This window comes from Lycorma delicatula, chromosome 3 (assembly GCF_047948215.1).
Source record: "Lycorma delicatula isolate Av1 chromosome 3, ASM4794821v1, whole genome shotgun sequence".
NCBI classification, from domain to species: domain Eukaryota; kingdom Metazoa; phylum Arthropoda; class Insecta; order Hemiptera; family Fulgoridae; genus Lycorma; species Lycorma delicatula.
This window is the reverse complement of record NC_134457.1, coordinates 173149429-173167064: the sequence shown is the minus strand read 5'-3', so window position 1 is coordinate 173167064 and position 17636 is coordinate 173149429. Positions and strand designations below refer to the sequence as shown.

General features: G+C 30.5%; 2 protein-coding genes across 3 annotated transcripts in view; both read right to left on the bottom strand.

Annotated features, from left to right (window-relative positions):
- The window catches only part of LOC142321251 (uncharacterized), a 25669-nt gene extending 12291 nt beyond the window's left edge, over positions 1 to 13378 (bottom strand). Inside the window, exon 1 of the mRNA XM_075359250.1 lies at positions 13322 to 13378. Coding sequence (XP_075215365.1) covers positions 13322 to 13378 — 57 coding nt within the window. The remainder of the gene's footprint in view (positions 1 to 13321) is intronic.
- Positions 10146 to 17636, bottom strand: part of Herp (Homocysteine-induced endoplasmic reticulum protein) — a 48209-nt gene continuing 40718 nt past the window's right edge. For both annotated transcript variants that reach the window (XM_075361039.1, XM_075361040.1), the window contains exon 7: positions 10146 to 17636. In XM_075361039.1, the coding sequence (XP_075217154.1) occupies positions 17315 to 17636 (322 nt within the window). In that variant the 3' untranslated portion in view covers positions 10146 to 17314.

The window sequence follows — 17636 nt, the reverse complement described above, 5'->3', positions numbered from 1 at the left end:
CAGACAGTTCAGGCTACAAAATGCTAATTCAATTCACTTAACATAGTAAACTATTGTATGTAGATAAAAAATTATGTAATAATTCTCTTGTGTCCGTTATTAACATACACAAGCTAAACATCACATCAGCTGATAGTCAAATTTTTCAATCGAAAATTTGTTTTTTAAGAATGTAATCATAATGAAAAATTAAGAATTAGTTAAGAAATGATTTTTATTTCTAGACAAAAGACTTAAAAATAAACATTTTTAACTACATGGGATTAATTTTCATGAGAAATAAAATCAAACTAAATTTTCTCTTGTAAAGGAGAAAATTAATCCATCCCATTACATAAGTATGGCTTTACATGAATTTGGTGGTTGGTGACAATCATCGCAGTACTTCTCTGTAAAGAAATCTTCCTTCCTCAAGACAACTTTAAGCAAGTACTGAAGGGCTATGTGAAAATTATAAAAATATACGAATATTTTGAGTTTAACTGTTACTAACAACGTAGTAGGTAGAAAAATCAGTACAAAGTGCCCAATGGTTTTTTGTTAACTAGCAAAGCATTTTTATGTATATGGGCAATCTTTATGCATATGGACACTACACAGTTATGATCAGCATTTATTATTTTTAATAAACATCATAATCACTAGTGACAATGAATTAGGTCACTAAATGTAAGAATAACATTGGCAACTGGGAGCAAAACTATGATATAAAGGTGTTCACATTAACAGATAGTAGCTGAACTGAACCATAGTCAAATAGATAAAAAGTCTATACTATATATCGATGACGAGTAAAAAATTAACTACATTTTGTTCTACAATTACTTACACAAAGGTAGGGGTCAACAAGTACATAATTTTTCTACATAGTCACCTTACTTGTTAATGCACTTTGTCCCTGGTCCACAAGCTTGGATATTCCTTCCAAGAAGAAGATTTTCGGTTGGTTGTGATGCTACTTTTACACTGCTTCCTGCACATCTAAGTCTCTGGAAAATCTACACGACCTTGCAGAGCATCCCAAACAGATAAAGGTTGGAGGGAGCAAGATCTGGGATGTAAGGAGAGTGTTCCAGTACCCCAAAATACAACTAGTTGATGATTTGAACTGTGAGGTGAGCCTTATTCTGGTGGATATTGACATTTAGCAATAACACTATCTTGGCATCCATTGCAAACAGACTTTACAGAAGCCAAGCTTGTCATGGATGATTTGATGAGTAGAACCATTACTGATGTTAAAAGAAGGTGCCACCTCATTGATGAAAACTTGCCTATTCGCCAGAACCAACTCAATTCAGCAACTGAGGTTGCTGAATTTTGCTATCTGTGGTGGAAGTTGATGTTCCCTCTTTGTGAGTCACACTTATTCAGCCATTTCTAAACTTCTTGATCCACGAAAATGTATAAAGCACTGTCCCCGTATTATGCTAAAAGTCTATGATGAATTTCAGCCCCTTTCACACCTTCTGACCAGAGAAATCAGATCACCGCTTGTTGATCCTTCTTGGTGCAACTGCTAGCGAAGTAGATGTAATAGCCAACAGGCAAATGACACAATCAAAATCAAATTTCACATACGTCACCATAGTCATACCAACTCTAAGCATACTTGCGCAGAAGGTAGTATGATAACCTTGAAGATGTGTTATGACAAAGGTGTACGTAAAGTTTTACTTGCCCTCATGTGTGTGTAAGTGTATATGTTTTAAAAAATTATTCCTTTTTCTATGAAAGTAATTTTATATTAATAACCGAGAAGTCTCTTGTGTCAGTCTAAAACTATCATCCAATTCAGCAACATGTCCATTCAATTATGATCACTTCTTATCAGAATTTAATTATGACATAGAATACAAAAGCATTTTTTTTATGATTAATTCATCATATCAAAGCTTGTGCATGGGAATATGAAATGGAAATTTGTAGTGTATGAAAATGCCATGCCTCATCGGGATCATTAATATTAAGGGAATCATCACTGCCTTAGTAATGATGACAGCCTTTCCTTATTCTCAACAGATTTAAACCAGGAAAATTCTTCAATTCAGAATGTTAATAATGTATTACGTTTGAATAAACTGAACTTAATGAACAGCTGCTTGATTACTACAGAGACAGCAAGAATAAGAATGTTCACAGAATACTGCGAACATTCTATCTCAAACATTCTAGATTCAATGAAAATGAACTTACAATGTAGGATGGCTATACACTGAAAGAACAGTGATTGGTCAGTACAATTGTTCGTAATGTACTTAAGGAATTACCTGCAGCAAATCTTTTATTAAAGACTAACATGTTAAATGTTAATTCTTGAAAAAAATATGGTAAATAGTTCCATTGAAATGACATGGGGAAACATAGAGATAACATAATGAAGAAATAAATTTCTATTAGTGATGTCTTGGAAAACAAAATATACAATCATTAGTCATACATTAAACATCCAAACAGTTAACTGATCCTGGCGAAAACTTTCAGCAAATGATGAGAATGTACATGTTAAATATGTATGCCAACTGATGGATGGTAATACTTTATAGTTCTAGATGTCTTCACTATATTGGTTGAAGTGATAACGAAAATAACTATGTTTGTTACATGGATTATATATACGCAGGGGAAAATATTTTCTATTTTCTTCATTGATTAATTTTTTCAAAAACTGATTTTATCATTTCTTAAGATTCACTAAGTAGCTACAGCATTACAATAATCTCAAAACCTGAATTCGAGTCGAGTCACATTGTAAAAGATGTGAACAAATAGTAACACCAAACTATCTTAAAGAGCTGCATGAAAGAAGAGTGGGGAAAATACAGAAAAAGTTACATGGCTGCTAATATAGCAGATGAGATTCTCCAGTTTGCTACTGATACATCATCTTACTATTTGATACTCAAACTAACCAAACATTACACATACCATAAAAAGTGTCTAACAATATGGGCCAGAAAAATTCCGTAAGAGTTGGAAGATTGCTTAAACCAGGGGACAGGATACAAACTAGACAATGCAAGATAAAAAATAAATAAATGAGGCTTTAGACAAACAGAATCAAGTACATTACAATGTAAGAATTGATGGCAGGTAGATGTAGAAATTATATACCCTACAGTAATGTAAATTTTCTATCTCATTAAACAAAAATAGAATAAATGTAAATTGCAGGTAAACTCACAAAGATATAAATACTTGAGCAACCTATCAAATCCATACACCAAAGCAGAATCAACAGAACTTGACATGCACAGGGTTTTTACAATTCTTTTAGGCTATTTCATTGTTTGTGAACAGTCACATCTGTTATGATTTTAAATGAAAGAGAGTTGTTTTTTCTACCATAACACTTGGGCAAACGGTACATATGTACTGAGTCAGGGGCAATTTTATCATTGATTTTGTACATTGAATACTTTCTGCTTGAGACTGCCAAAATTCATGTTTTTCTAATTACCTTAAAAGTAACTATAAGAAAGAGCAAACATGTAGTGCCTTTCTGACATGCCTAATGGAAAACTGATTGATTAATCAGAAATTACTCTCTTATAACTGCAATCCATTACTTAATAGATAAATCTTTAGCATTTGAATAAGTCTTCATCGATGACGCAAGTGAATTTTAAATTAACTGTATAATTTCTGTGTCTACTATCAGCATCAAATTTTAATTCATTAATAATTACAAGGTGATTCCTAATTTCATGGTAATCTATCTGGACATGATTCTATAGCCAGAAATAAGGAAAAATGTTCATATAAATATATGGCAGAGAACTGTTCGTTAGTGAGTTTTGGATCACAAGACATTTAGCCCTGTTTTCTGCTCCTTCTGTGAAATTAAGCCATACAAAAATTCTTGGGGTACAAATTGAGGGAGAAACTTGGGGCTTTCTTATGTGTTTTTGATCTAAGAAATTGAATAAAAGAAGATCCAGATCTCTATCTCATTTAGGTTTTAAGAAAAATGGGGTATAAAATGAAAAGATTTTGTTGGAAAATACACTTTTTTAGTTTTGGAATAAAATAACTCTAATTTTTCAATAAACAAATAAAAATTTCTACTTAACTTTGTAGAGAATTTAATTATAAGAAAATTGATATAAATAACATTACTAAAATTAAACACGAACTGAGAAGTTCAACTTTAATAAAAAATAAAACACACAAACTGGATTGGAAGATAAGATTTTGAACAGAACAATTTACATACAAATGTTAAAAATAATAAAAATAAGTTTCAAACATATCCTTCTAAAACATATTAAAACCTTTTATTTTTTTATAGGTAGGCAATAACAGCTGATCAACAATTAAGTTTAGCATCTAGCATTTGAATATTCATTTAAGTTTGTGTTTGTGCTGTTACTGTTTGGTCAATCATTCACAATGGGTGATACCACAAATTTTTTTCCATTTGAATTGTTGATGGACATGTTATTAATTTATGGTACAGAAAATAAAAATGAGTGACTGCTTTGTGTGAATACATGGAGTATTATCCAGATAGAAGAGTACTGGATTATACAGGTGATTCAAAGAAAAGGGAAATTTTGAAAGTTGTGTTGGTAGCCATGGGCGATTGGTACCACTTGATAAGTGGCGCCAGCCTCTCTAACCTAGCCTGCCATTTAGTTGTCATGGATCCTTGGAGTGGTGCGCAACGTGCGTTTGCTATCAAAGCATTTTACAAAAACAATGACAGTGTGGAGGGAGCGTGCTCAGAATTTCGCCGTCATTTTAATCTGGGACGGCACGACCATGTTCCATCAGCACTTGCAATTAAAACATGGATATCTATCTAGTTTTGAGGAAACTGGTTCGGCAATGGAAAAGAAACCTCCAGGCCGTGAGGCGAACCATCTGTACACCACAGAATGTTCAAGCTTTAAAAGATGCTGTCACATGAAGTCCACATCGGTCAATCCGTCGTCCCTCAGCATCTTTACAATTGTATAGTTCAAGCGTTCTAAGAATGTTAGAGAAGGACTTGCAATTCCCCATCCATACAAGTGGCAGATCGTCCAGGAACTGAAACCGAACGATGCAGTTATGCGAGCACAATTCTGTAATGTAATGCTTCAGAAGATAAATGATAACGAAAAGTTTGTTCACGAACTGTGGATGTCAGACGAAGCGCATTTCCACCTCAGTGGATTTGTTAACAAGCAAAATTTCAGATACTGGGCACAAGAAAATCCTATGCAGCTACACCAACGTCCGTTGCACAGCCAGAAAGTGACCGTGTGGTGTGCTATGTTATCTTACTGTGTTATAGGCCCTTATTTTTTTGAGGATGACAAAGGTCTTGCGATTACAGTGACGTCGGCTCATTACGTAGCCATGCTTGAAACCTTTTTTATAGAACAACAAAAGAGATTTCCACCGATTCTTAACACAGCCTGGTTTCAACAAGACTGATCAACGTCACATACTGCACGAATATCGATGGCAGCTGTACACTGATTGTTTGGACAAAGCATCATTTCACGAAATGGTGACATTAGATGGCCTCCCAGATCGCCTGATATCTCAGCTTGCGATTACTTTTAGTGGGGGTCACCTTAAAAGCAAAGTGTTCCACAGTAGACCTGCTACAACGGAAGAACTGAAGGCAAAGATCCGAGAAGCAATTGCGGAAATTCCAGTTGAGATGTTACGTCAACCATGAACAATTTAACGAAGAGACTTCGTGAGTGTTAACGTAGAAGAGGAGGTCACCTCCAAGATGTCATCTTTAAAAAATAAACTAAAATGTATGTATCCTAAAATGGCAACATTTGTACAATTACATAAAATAAAATTCATTTTCTAAAAAAAATTTTTCATTAACGTTATTTAATTTTTTAAATTTCCCGTTTCTTTGAATCATCCTGTATAACATTTCAGTTTTTGAAGAGAAAAGTTTGAGAAACAGGTATGCTTGTACCATGATTCTATGTTGATCGATCGTGAATGTTTTGTGAGAAATGCCAAAGTTAAAGAAGCAATATTGAATGAAGTACAATAGCACCAGTACAACTATCTCCCACCTCAAACACATTCCTTTAATGTTTTGGAATCAAGTGTGTGGTGAACATTACAGGAGCAATAATTATAACCGTTCCACACAACAACATGTGTACACGAGTTACCACCTAATTTTGATGAACGGATGAAATTCTGTCAATGCTTAATTAGAAAATCTTAACATTAATGTTAAGATTAAAATTGTTCTGTTTAAAAGCCTATCACTTTTCTGATCCAGTTTATGTGATTTTTTTAAAATTAAAGTTGAACTTCTTACATTTGAATTTAATAGACATTTACATCAACTTTCTCAGAATTAAATTCTCTACTAAGCTAACTAGAAATTTCTATTTGTTTATTGGTAAATTAACAAAGTTATTTTATCCCGAACTTAAAAAAATGTATTTCCTGATAAAACATTTTCGTTATACCCTGGTATTCTTAAAACTTAGATTGAGATAGAGGTCTCAAACCTATATAATTTTAATTCTTTAAAAAAAAAAAAAAAAAAATCCATTTCATCCAATATCTTAGATCAAAAAACTTAAGGAAGCACAAAATTTACCCCTCAATTTGTACCCCAAAAATTTTAGTACGGTTTAATTTTACAGAGGGAGTGAAAGCAGGGCTAAATGTTTTGCGATATGAAACTTGCTAATGAACAGTTTTCTGACTTATGTATATATGAATTTTTTTCCTTATTGTTGGCTACAGAATCATCTCTAGGAAAATTGCTATACAATCTGGAATCACTCTGTATATAATTTTTATAACAAATTATTCAAGAGTGCAAAATTTGTTAATAATTTTCAAAAGTGAGTACGTAATTATTTTTGTTAGATGATCTGCAATGTTTGACTTTTTCATCATGTTCTTAGGTGTTTTATGAAAACTTCTGTCCATCATACTGATGTAAAGCTTTGCATTTTATTTTATATGACTTTTTTTTATTATGAACATTGTTTGATTTATTTATATTTCACTGTATTTATTTTATTTCTTTACATAATATTCTACTTCTAGATAATCATTTTTTAGTACTTTAACAGTATTTGGGTATTATTGCTTAGAGGTATGTGTACCTAAGATTGTGTTTTTATTAAGACTATTGTTTAAATGACAGCAAGTTGAACAACTAATTGTTTTTCATTTTTATTAATCAGATTTATCTGAATTTTTTTATTATATTTAATATTTTTCAGAATTTATCATTTTATTAATCAGATTAACCAGAACATTTTAAAAAGTCCAAGAATTTGTTTATAATGAAATTAACTTAAAAACTGGGACTTGTTTGACTGAACTGAACGATTCCTTCATTATTAAGATTAATGAATGTTAAGTCCTTTATTAATAGAGCAGTGATGGATGGACTGCTCATTAATTTAATTTGTAAATTTATTATGCTCATTAATTTGTAATTTTGTGAGTTACTCACAAAATTACATTCTCTAAGAGACAGCTTACAGAGTTCTCACAAATAAAATTTATAAAAACATAAATTTTATTTAATTTATCAAAATTGGGTAAGCAGTTCTTAAGAGAATACAGATTTAATGAAAATTAGACATTAAAAAGAAGTGTGTTGAATATCTTGACAAATCATTTAAACAATGTAACTACATTGTTTAAATGATTTGTCTCTGGGCATAAAAAATATATACTTGTGAAAATAAATAATTAAAATTAACAGCTGTAGGCAGGCTAGTTGTAATACTCAAAACTGCAAGTTACTAACTAATTGTGTTAGCATTGAATGAATTTTGAACTGGACATCTTACTATGAATTGAGTGGCAAGTTCTATGTTTACCTATGTATAGCGATTATGCATTATGTGTTCTGGAAACCAAATGAAACATAATAAGATTGTGTAAAACAATCAGCAAAGTGAAAATTGAGAAAATTATTTTTAAGTTTTTGTATTTTGTATGAATGTTAAAGTATTTTCACAAAACTAATCCTCATAAAAAAAGGTTTATGAACATTATTGAAGCAAAGATTCAATAAAACTCAAAAATTAGTATTAAATAAAATTTACACATGCAGTTACAAAACTACAAATTAAATAATTTTAATTTCTCTATGCGAGTCAATTGTTTGGAAACATATTACAAATAGGTACATAAGAAATTATTATTGGTGGCTATTATTCCAGACCATTTAATGCGTACTAGAATTAAAAATTTCTAAAGAATGTATCCAACTGCTCTTGACTATTTTAATTTAAAATTAATCCTGCACACCTGATATGGCCTAAAGTTTATACCATTAATATCTTTCATTATCCTGTTTAGCCTCCGGTAACTACCGTTTAGATAATTCTTCAGAGGATGAATGAGGATGATATGTATGAGTGTAAATGAAGTGTAAGTCTTGTACATTCTCAGTTCGACCATTCCTGAGATGTGTGGTTAATTGAAACCCAACCACCAAAGAACACCGGTATCTATGATCTAGTATTCAAATCCGTGTAAAAATAACTGGCTTTACTAGGACTTGAACACTGGAACTCTCGACTTCCAAATCAGCTGATTTGGGAAGACGTGTTCACCACTAGATCAACCCGGTGGGTTATACCATTAATATCTGAAAGAAATAATCTCACGAGTAGAGGTTTTAAGAAGTCAGTTGTACAGCACCTTTAGCTGTACAGAGTGTTCCTGCTAAAGGTATTAAATTGTAATGAACTGTATTTAGAAAGCCAGTCTTTGTAATCTCTTAAATGTAAACAGTAAATATCTCCAAGATTTGTTCTCTATAGCCTCAAGGTCAGCAGAATATTATGCACAGGCAAGCCAACTCACAACGTAATTGTAGTAAATAGAGTTGACCCCACAACAGAAGGTTCAGTGAGTGTTTTGGTTATTAGAGTTTCCATCAGTTATGCAAATTCAGTGGCTTTTTAATGAACTGAATGGAATATTGATCCTCCTAAATCCAAGTCTATTTGTCAGTGGAATACAAGAGAGACTGGAAGCTTGGTATCACAAACTAGAAATCATCCAAAAGTGTCAGTTAGTGATGAAAATGTGGATTATGTAGTGATGCATTCACTGTCAGTTCTAGAAAGTCAATTAAGCAGCCTAGTTACGAACTGCAAATTCCAATGTTCATGACATTATTCATAAGCAGGGCTTCATTTGTGAGTTTAAAAGAAAGTTATAACTCCTTCATCACATTAAACCAAATGATTGCCATCTACAACAATATCAGTTTGCTGCAGAGGCAATGATGCACCATGTTGAAAACAATCCTAATTATCTTTATATGTTGTTATTTAGTGAAGAGACAAACTTTCATGCTTGCAGGAAAGTTAACAGACACAATTGTTGAATTTGAAGTAACCCCCCCATACAGTAACAGAAAATGAAAGGGACACATTGAAAGTTACTGTCTGATTGGGACTGCACAATAATGGTGTCATCAGTTCGTTTTTTTTCATGGAACCCACTGTGAGAGGACACACGTACCTGATATGCTTGAGAACTTAGCTATTCCACAGACGTGTTGCAGGCTTCAGTTTCCAAGCACTAGGCTGCTTAATGGTGCTTCACCATTACACTTTCATCAAAATTTTACCATGTTGTGAACAAAACTTTCCCCAGAAGTTAGATCGAACCTAGATTTTCAGATATCACTCTTCTGGACTTTTTTTTTACTTGGAGATTTATCAAAAAATGTGTATACCAAAGAAACGTTTGAGATTTGGACGACTGAAAACAGAAAACTGTTGGTCTACTATTCTTGCAGATGCTTCTAAACACCTGGCAAGAGTTAGATGACTGTCTAGATGTCTGCCGAGCTAAAAAAGGTGCACACACCGAACCTGACTAACCTAAAAACTTAAAAATATTATTAAATTACATTAACTGGTTCTCTTAATATAAGCTGTTTCTTTTGGATACCTTTAGCCTGGACACTTGTACACAGGTATATCACTATAGGTTAAGATGGAAGAAATCCATACTTTTAGGAATGGACAGGCTGGGAAAATGAGAATGTAATCTGTACAAACGATAGATTAAAAATGTAATATTACGTTGCATGAACCAAAGAGAGATTAATCATTGAGATTTTTGAACTCACTTGATGAAGCGCCTAATAACAAATTATCACAAATTTGAAACAAATATTTTAATCAAACAGTTATTTATTTATTTTCCTAGAATATCATTTTTAAAATCACAATAATGCTTAGCCTAAATTATAGTTAACTGATGATTTATTAATAAAGATAACATAAAAATTAGCAATTATTTAAAATGTAAAATGACTGTACAATAATAATAATACCAATTTTTGTTCTACATTTATAGTTATTTATGGGAAAAAATTATAATTACACTTTCTTTCCATAAAATGAAATTATAATAACTAACTAACTTAAGTTAATCTATACAACAGTCTAATAAATAGCAATTAGAGTAAATATCATAACAATATATTTTTTTTAAAATGAATTATCTTTGTTAAATTAATTCATTACTGGGATAAAAAGTTAACAGAAAACCACTCAAAAAATTCATAAAGAAAATAATAAAATTTATAGCTACCACTGAGTCAAAGATAATTTGCATTATTTTTTTCTCATTAAAGTAATCATATGAACTAAAGAAAAGAATCTCTATATTGCTGAATAGTATGTTCATCTACTTTTAAAAACAAATATCATGATTAGAGAATAAATATTTTACAGTTCACAGTGATTATTTATGTATGACAACACTGTCTGAATCATACAGGATAGAACAAAACATATAAAAATTAAAAATGACTGGAATGAAATTCTTAAAAAGAAATATAGTTTATTTTAAATGTAAGTTTTTTAATATCTTATGAAAAACAAGGTGCAAAAATAAAGAGAAATGTTGGATTTATTTGTTTTAATAGTAAAACATGAAAAATGTACAGGGAAACGTAACAAAATTTGGCAAACACTGAATATATGAAAATAGCAGCTTAGTTGATAATTGAAAATAGCATTTTATAAAAATAGTTGATAGAAAACACACTACATGTGTTTATGCTGTTGTAAAATGGATTATAAGCCAAATTAATTTTAAGCATTTGAAAATTTTCAGTCAAGCTAACATTCCTAACAAAGTATTATAAACTGATCACAAATGATGAATGTATAGCCAAGCAGTTATAGCACGGCGCTTCTGGAAGGGAGTAGATGTACGGCTGTAAGTAGAAGAAAAAGCGCCTTGCTAAAACAGCTCTGTTATACTAGGTACTATAATGTAATACAGGAGGTTCAAATCTATTTTCAAGAGTATAATTTATAAACAAAACACTTATCATGATTTTCAGTATACAATAACAAGACTTGTCTTTTTATAGGAATATATCGGGTGATTCGAAAAGGACTCACAACTTTAAAAGCATATACAAATTTATTTAAATAACTTACAGACTCAATTGAGGTCTTTCATAGCAAAACAAATTTTGACTTCCATAGTTCATTAGTACTGAATTCAGCCACCAGCACTGTTAAAAATGGATACAATAACTAGTGTGGAATGTGCTTGCTGTGTGTTTTGGTTTCACTTTCTGTCAGCAACTTCAGTTGAACATAATTTTTGAAAAAAAATACAGCAGGGAGCCTCTTAGTAAGCATAAAATTTACCCATGACACCAAACCTTCATTGAGAAAATTTTGTATGTTAAAAACATACTAGTTTTTAGATTTTTTCTTGTAGGATTTCAGTAAAGATAGGGTTTACACCTTTGCCAATCTTGTTGAGCTAAGACTGAATTGACTTGCTAGATACAGTCTGGAATGAAATCAACTTCAGATGTGATATCTCATTACAAATGAGGGGCATAAAAGGAAAGCCAGCAAAAAATCCACTTTTTACAAAAAATGAGAATGATAGTACTTAATTCTTTGTTTTTATATCAATATTGATATTTCATTTTGATGAGACATCAGCTGTAATATATAATGTTTAAATGTAAAAACTGGTTTTGTTGCAAAGACTGCAATTTCCAGGTTTATTTTTTTGTTTCATAAAAGAAAAACCAGCAATGTCCAAATTGGCCAATCAAAAGCCTTTCTAAAACTTTGGAGGCAGGAAATCATAACACGAGGTTATGGTTGTTTTTCAAAAGCATGTTAGTGAGTGTTGTGCTGTTTTCTTTGGTAAAAATATTTTTGTTTGTAAGAAGCATAAAAAGTTTTAAACATGGAAAGTGTAAATGAACCTTAGGACCGTGTCTCCATCTATAACCACAAAACAAACATCTAGACCAGAAAAATGGAAACAAAATGTAGCTAAAAAGCTGACATTAGGTTTCTCGTGTATACATTTTATATGGTTAGCATAAATTTTTTATTATTATTTTTAAATAACCTAATGATGTTCATATTGCTTTCAATATAGTATTTTTAAAACACAATTTTTAAGCCAATATAGTATTTTTAAAACACAATTGTCCATTGAGGTTAGTGCTCCCAACCTTTTATTATTGCTTTGAGGTCAATTTGGTTGGACTGTTAATAATTTTGTTCACTTTCCAGGTATGTTCACATACTGTTCCTCAGTATCCTGACTGTGCCAAAATACTACACGTTTTCAGTGTTCACAACTCACCATGCAGGAATGTTATTTCCATAAGCTGTATTTATTATGACAATAGAGTCTTCACAAAATACAGTTCTTTTAAATTACTGTAAATCAATGCCTATCAAAATGCATACAGCCAATGCGTACAGCCAAAATTCATAGCAATGATATTAAAAAGTACCAAAATAAACATTTTGTTATGAAGAATGATAGTAATCTTATTCCAACTTGACATAAAGCATTTTTAAATCTATTGTGTGCAGTTTGACCAAGACTTGAATTTGTTACTAAACGTTGTGCTAAAACAGGGAATGTACCTGTGAAAAGAGGGGTTATACATCACAAATTTGAGGCCAAAAAGAAGTCTGTGATTTCATTCATTTCTAAATTAACATGCAGTGAACTACATTATTGTCTTTCACAAACTGGGAGGAAATATCTTCCATCAGAGCTCAATATTGATAAATTAAATAAATTACATTGTGAGTACATACAAGACCAAAACTACTTTCAACTGTGTATTTAATATTGGTTATGGAAATCCATGGCTAGATATGTGCTAACATACTTAGAATTTAATGACAAATTTAAACTTGAAAAAAATGTTGACAAAAAGAATAGAATTGTAAAGTGAAATATAATCCATAAAAAACGAGCAAAATATTTTTATTCACTGTTAAAAGAGAAAAATTCTGGTGTCATGGTTCTGTAATTTGCTGTCAAAAAAACTTACAATTACCAAAGATACCATATCAGGAGGCTTACTACAAGAGACAATAGTATCAAAAGGCCCCATTAACAGATATATACACCAGCTTTATGTGTACTCAGAATATTAATAAAAAAGGATCAAACAAGATAGTATCATGTCTCTATCAAAAGCCGAATCTCTGGATTATAGTGGAATTTTAAAATTAAGGCTCTTTGCTAATGGTTGTGGGGAGCAAAACAAAAGTAAGATTATTATGGCAATGTGCTCTTGTTGGCTTCTGGGTGGCTAAATTTAGAATCAGTTGAATTTCCAGTTAGGAGCCATAATTTCATTTTTCCTGTTAACAAGTTTGTGATTTCTCTACAGCTGAATTAATAATAAAACAAATTATTTAGAACCCAGATGAGTATCTGAAAATAAACGGAACAGGCGCAGCTGGTAAAGGTAGGAGTACTGAATGTAAAGTCTTTGACTGGAAAAGAGAGGCAGACACCATTTTTAAGCCAGTGAGTTCTTGGCACTTCAAAATTGTACCATGTAGACGCTATTTCCTTAAAGGTCTAAATTCAGCCAGTCAAATAATTTGGTTTGAGAAGAATTGTACTACTGTGAGATGTCTTAGTTCAGATCTATTACGAATAAGTAATGGACATGAAACCAGACCTAATTTTACCAAATGTAAGAGGACTTGTCAATGTAAAAAAATTGCTGATGCTAACATACTGCTTGAAAATCATTTTACAGAAAACTAGCATGAAAATCCCAAACTGAACTTTTATAAACCCTAATTCCTGAAAAATTTTCTTTTGTTGGTAATACTGTTACAGAAGATACAGAGAGAACTTATGTGAATAATGGAAGAATCTCCAGAACTGTTTACATTTTTTAAATAACTAAAAAACTTATTAAAAAACTATTATTATTATTATGTAATGAAATTGTTGTTCTATACTTTTTTGAGTCTATAATAAACCCATCTTTTATTCATTCATATTAGTGTTTTATAACTTTATTATGACTTGCTAACTTACAACACTAACCTCTTAATTGTAGTAAGATTTTTAATTAAAATTCAAGTATTTCAATTTATTAATTCAATTTTCTTATGGTAAATACAATTTAAATTAATATACAGTTTTTAAAACATGTTTCATCATTTGAAAGTAAGTAGGGTTTGACCAGCTAAATCAGTAATCTCCAACCACCTTAGTTGTAAAGAAAGCTATATCCAGTTTTTGGATGCAAAACCAACAATTTCCAAATTTAAATTGCTTTTTCTAAATATTCTACATATAGAAACTCGTCAAAATTTGCAGCATACATTTTTAATGTTACACTAAAGTATTAACAGACATTTAAAAAAATTCCACCTCATAAAAATACCTAAAAATGATTTTGGTGTCTCCTGTAAAACTTATTTCACTAGAGATTGCTGGTTTTCCTTTTAAGCACCACAAATAGAAGCCATATCGAACCAAAGTGAATGCTGAGCGACAGACTTTATGTGTTTTTCTATGAAATGTGATCTCATCTGAATCTGCAAGCTACTTAATAAATTTTTATATGCTTTTAAAGTTGTGAAGTACTTTTTTAATTACCCAGTATTTCTTTTAAAGAGATTATACAAAATTTATTAAACTGTCCTTGAAACATACGATACTATGACAGAACACACTATTAAAAAAAAGCTGACATGAATTTCTTCATAAAAATTAATTATGAATTTACATAACTTTGATGGCAATAAATTCAGTAGAGTGAATAAGCACACATGTTTTATATACAATATGTGTGTGCAGGCGTAATACTCTCTCTCAATCTCTCACACACATACATACACACAAAACATATGAGAGACTAACAGTACTTCTACTTGTATATAAATTTAAAAACTTATAAGTAAGAGTTTTATAAATAGAAAATGGATTACAATAATATAATACAATTTAATACTACGATATGATACAAGAATACAGGTACAAATAAAGATTAAAATGCACTAACACTTTGAAGACTGTGTCCTGGAAGATTTACAATTCAGGCACATTGCTTCTACATTTTTTTAAGATAACCAGCAACACCAATATTTTCTCAAATATACAATATATTTGAGATTTCTTTGAATATTATTTGCTCCTTTGCTGCTGAATCATTTGCTGTGTTTGCAAATGTTATTTACTGCTTTTAGTAATTAATTCAATTAATTAATCTTTTATATCCTATATGCCTCTAATAATATAGTGTGGGAGGTATTTTACAATTCTGTTGATCCTCAAACAGGCGTGCACAACACTGCCAAACAACTGAACAATTGTGGGAGCCATCTGTTGAAGTATTAAATGCATTGTGATACATATCATCACTACATGGTTTCCTACATCTACTGAGTAACTCATTTGAGGAGATACTATCAACAATAACGGATTATATGAAACCTTAATCTTAATTTTTTCCTTTTATAAGTAAACTTTTTCACTAAAATTTATAAAATACTAAATTTTCATAATTCATAAAAATATTATTCATAATATTTATATAATTCATAAATATATACATTTTTTAATTCATTGAAATTTTCAAATCAATCAAGCAATACCATATAATAATGAACATTATTAACAAATTTAGGTGTAAAGCTGATGATTATCTTAATACATATAAGTTTTGTTTTAATTGAAAAAAAGAATTATTCGACTGGATTAAAAATGAAATATCAATCATGAACTTGAATTTAATTCTATCAAGACAAAAAATGCAATATTATCTAACTAAAATAACAATTACTAATGGCAAATAAAAAATACAAGCCTGGAAAAAAATAAGTTTTTCTTCTTTATTTAAAGATTGTTTATAGAAATAGTTTATAAAACAACAAAAAGAAAAAACACTACACTCTCGTAAACAAATATCATTGAATGAATAAAATATTGCCAAAATTTTAAATCATGTATTGAAAAAGCTTTCAATTGAAATATAAAGAAAAACATTAGTTTCATTAAATGTAGGTGCAGAAGATTCCTGACCAAAGAACATAAGAATTATTATTATTACTATAATTATTAATAATAAAAATCTGGCATTTTTACCTCAATATACAGGCACCGAGTTTGAAATGGTTTATTTAAGCTTTGATCTGATGGAATGTGTATTCATAACCTCCCTTATTAATATACTGCTGAGCATAAACTAGATTGAAAAAAATACAAAATTATATTAAAAAATTAATAATTACACACTATCAAAAACTTTCTTTGAAAATTTAAAATAAATTAGAAGGAAAGTAAAAAAATTACATTAGAGAAGATGTTGAGAATATTTATACCATGGCAATTAATTAATTTGAAGAAACCAAGTTGATCATTAATGAACAACCATTCATACTCAAACGCATTTAGTTCTCATACTTTACTGCTCCTAAGCAGCTCAGCATCAGAGTTATGAATAACTGGAAACGTGAAAAGCTAGCCATTTTTTGAATTATGTACAATATGGTACATAAAATCATAAGTTTAGGATCTTTGGTAATAACAATAAAAAATGTATAGAATATATAAAAAACAAAATTCAAAAGATAACTTTGGTTATCATGAAATAATTATAGCAGCTCAAGTCTGTCAGGCATAGCCTATTCACATTTACCCCTTTCACTGAGTCAGTCCTCAAAGTGTTAAAATAGCATCCTGAAATATAATTGTAAATAAAAACTATAACATTTATCAACTGTCCACATATAAATCTATAACTTATTTTATATATCACACTAAGTATATCAACCACTAAATGAAGTAATATATTACATTAACAACAGTAACGAATAATAAAAGCAGTAAAAATACAAATCTGTTATACAAATGAATAATATAATTAATGTCACAATAAAATAGTTTTGGTATTAATTACTGACAAACTTTAATTATGTTTTAATACATTTAATGTATGTTAAATTATTTACATATGTTTGTTTATATATATAACATTGTAATATGTATATGAAATATTACATTTTTATCCTCACAATTATTATACAACATTAGGTGGTTCAGGTATAAGTGATAATAAGAAACTACACAGTATAGTCCATGTAAGCGTCAAGAATGAAGGCCTATCTGGTTCAGGAGGTACTTGTGGAGGTGGCGCATCATTATCTTGTTGCTGCTCTGAATTTGAATTGATCGTAGCATTTGCAGCAGCAGCAGCTAACCCAGCAGCTGGATTTGGTCTATCATTATTATTTTCTCTTTCAGCTGCTGCCAAATTGGCTGCATTTCCATTATTATTAGCCGCTGCAATGTCTCCTCTAGCACCTTCTAAGCCTTGCATCCTAAAAAATCCAACTTGGTAT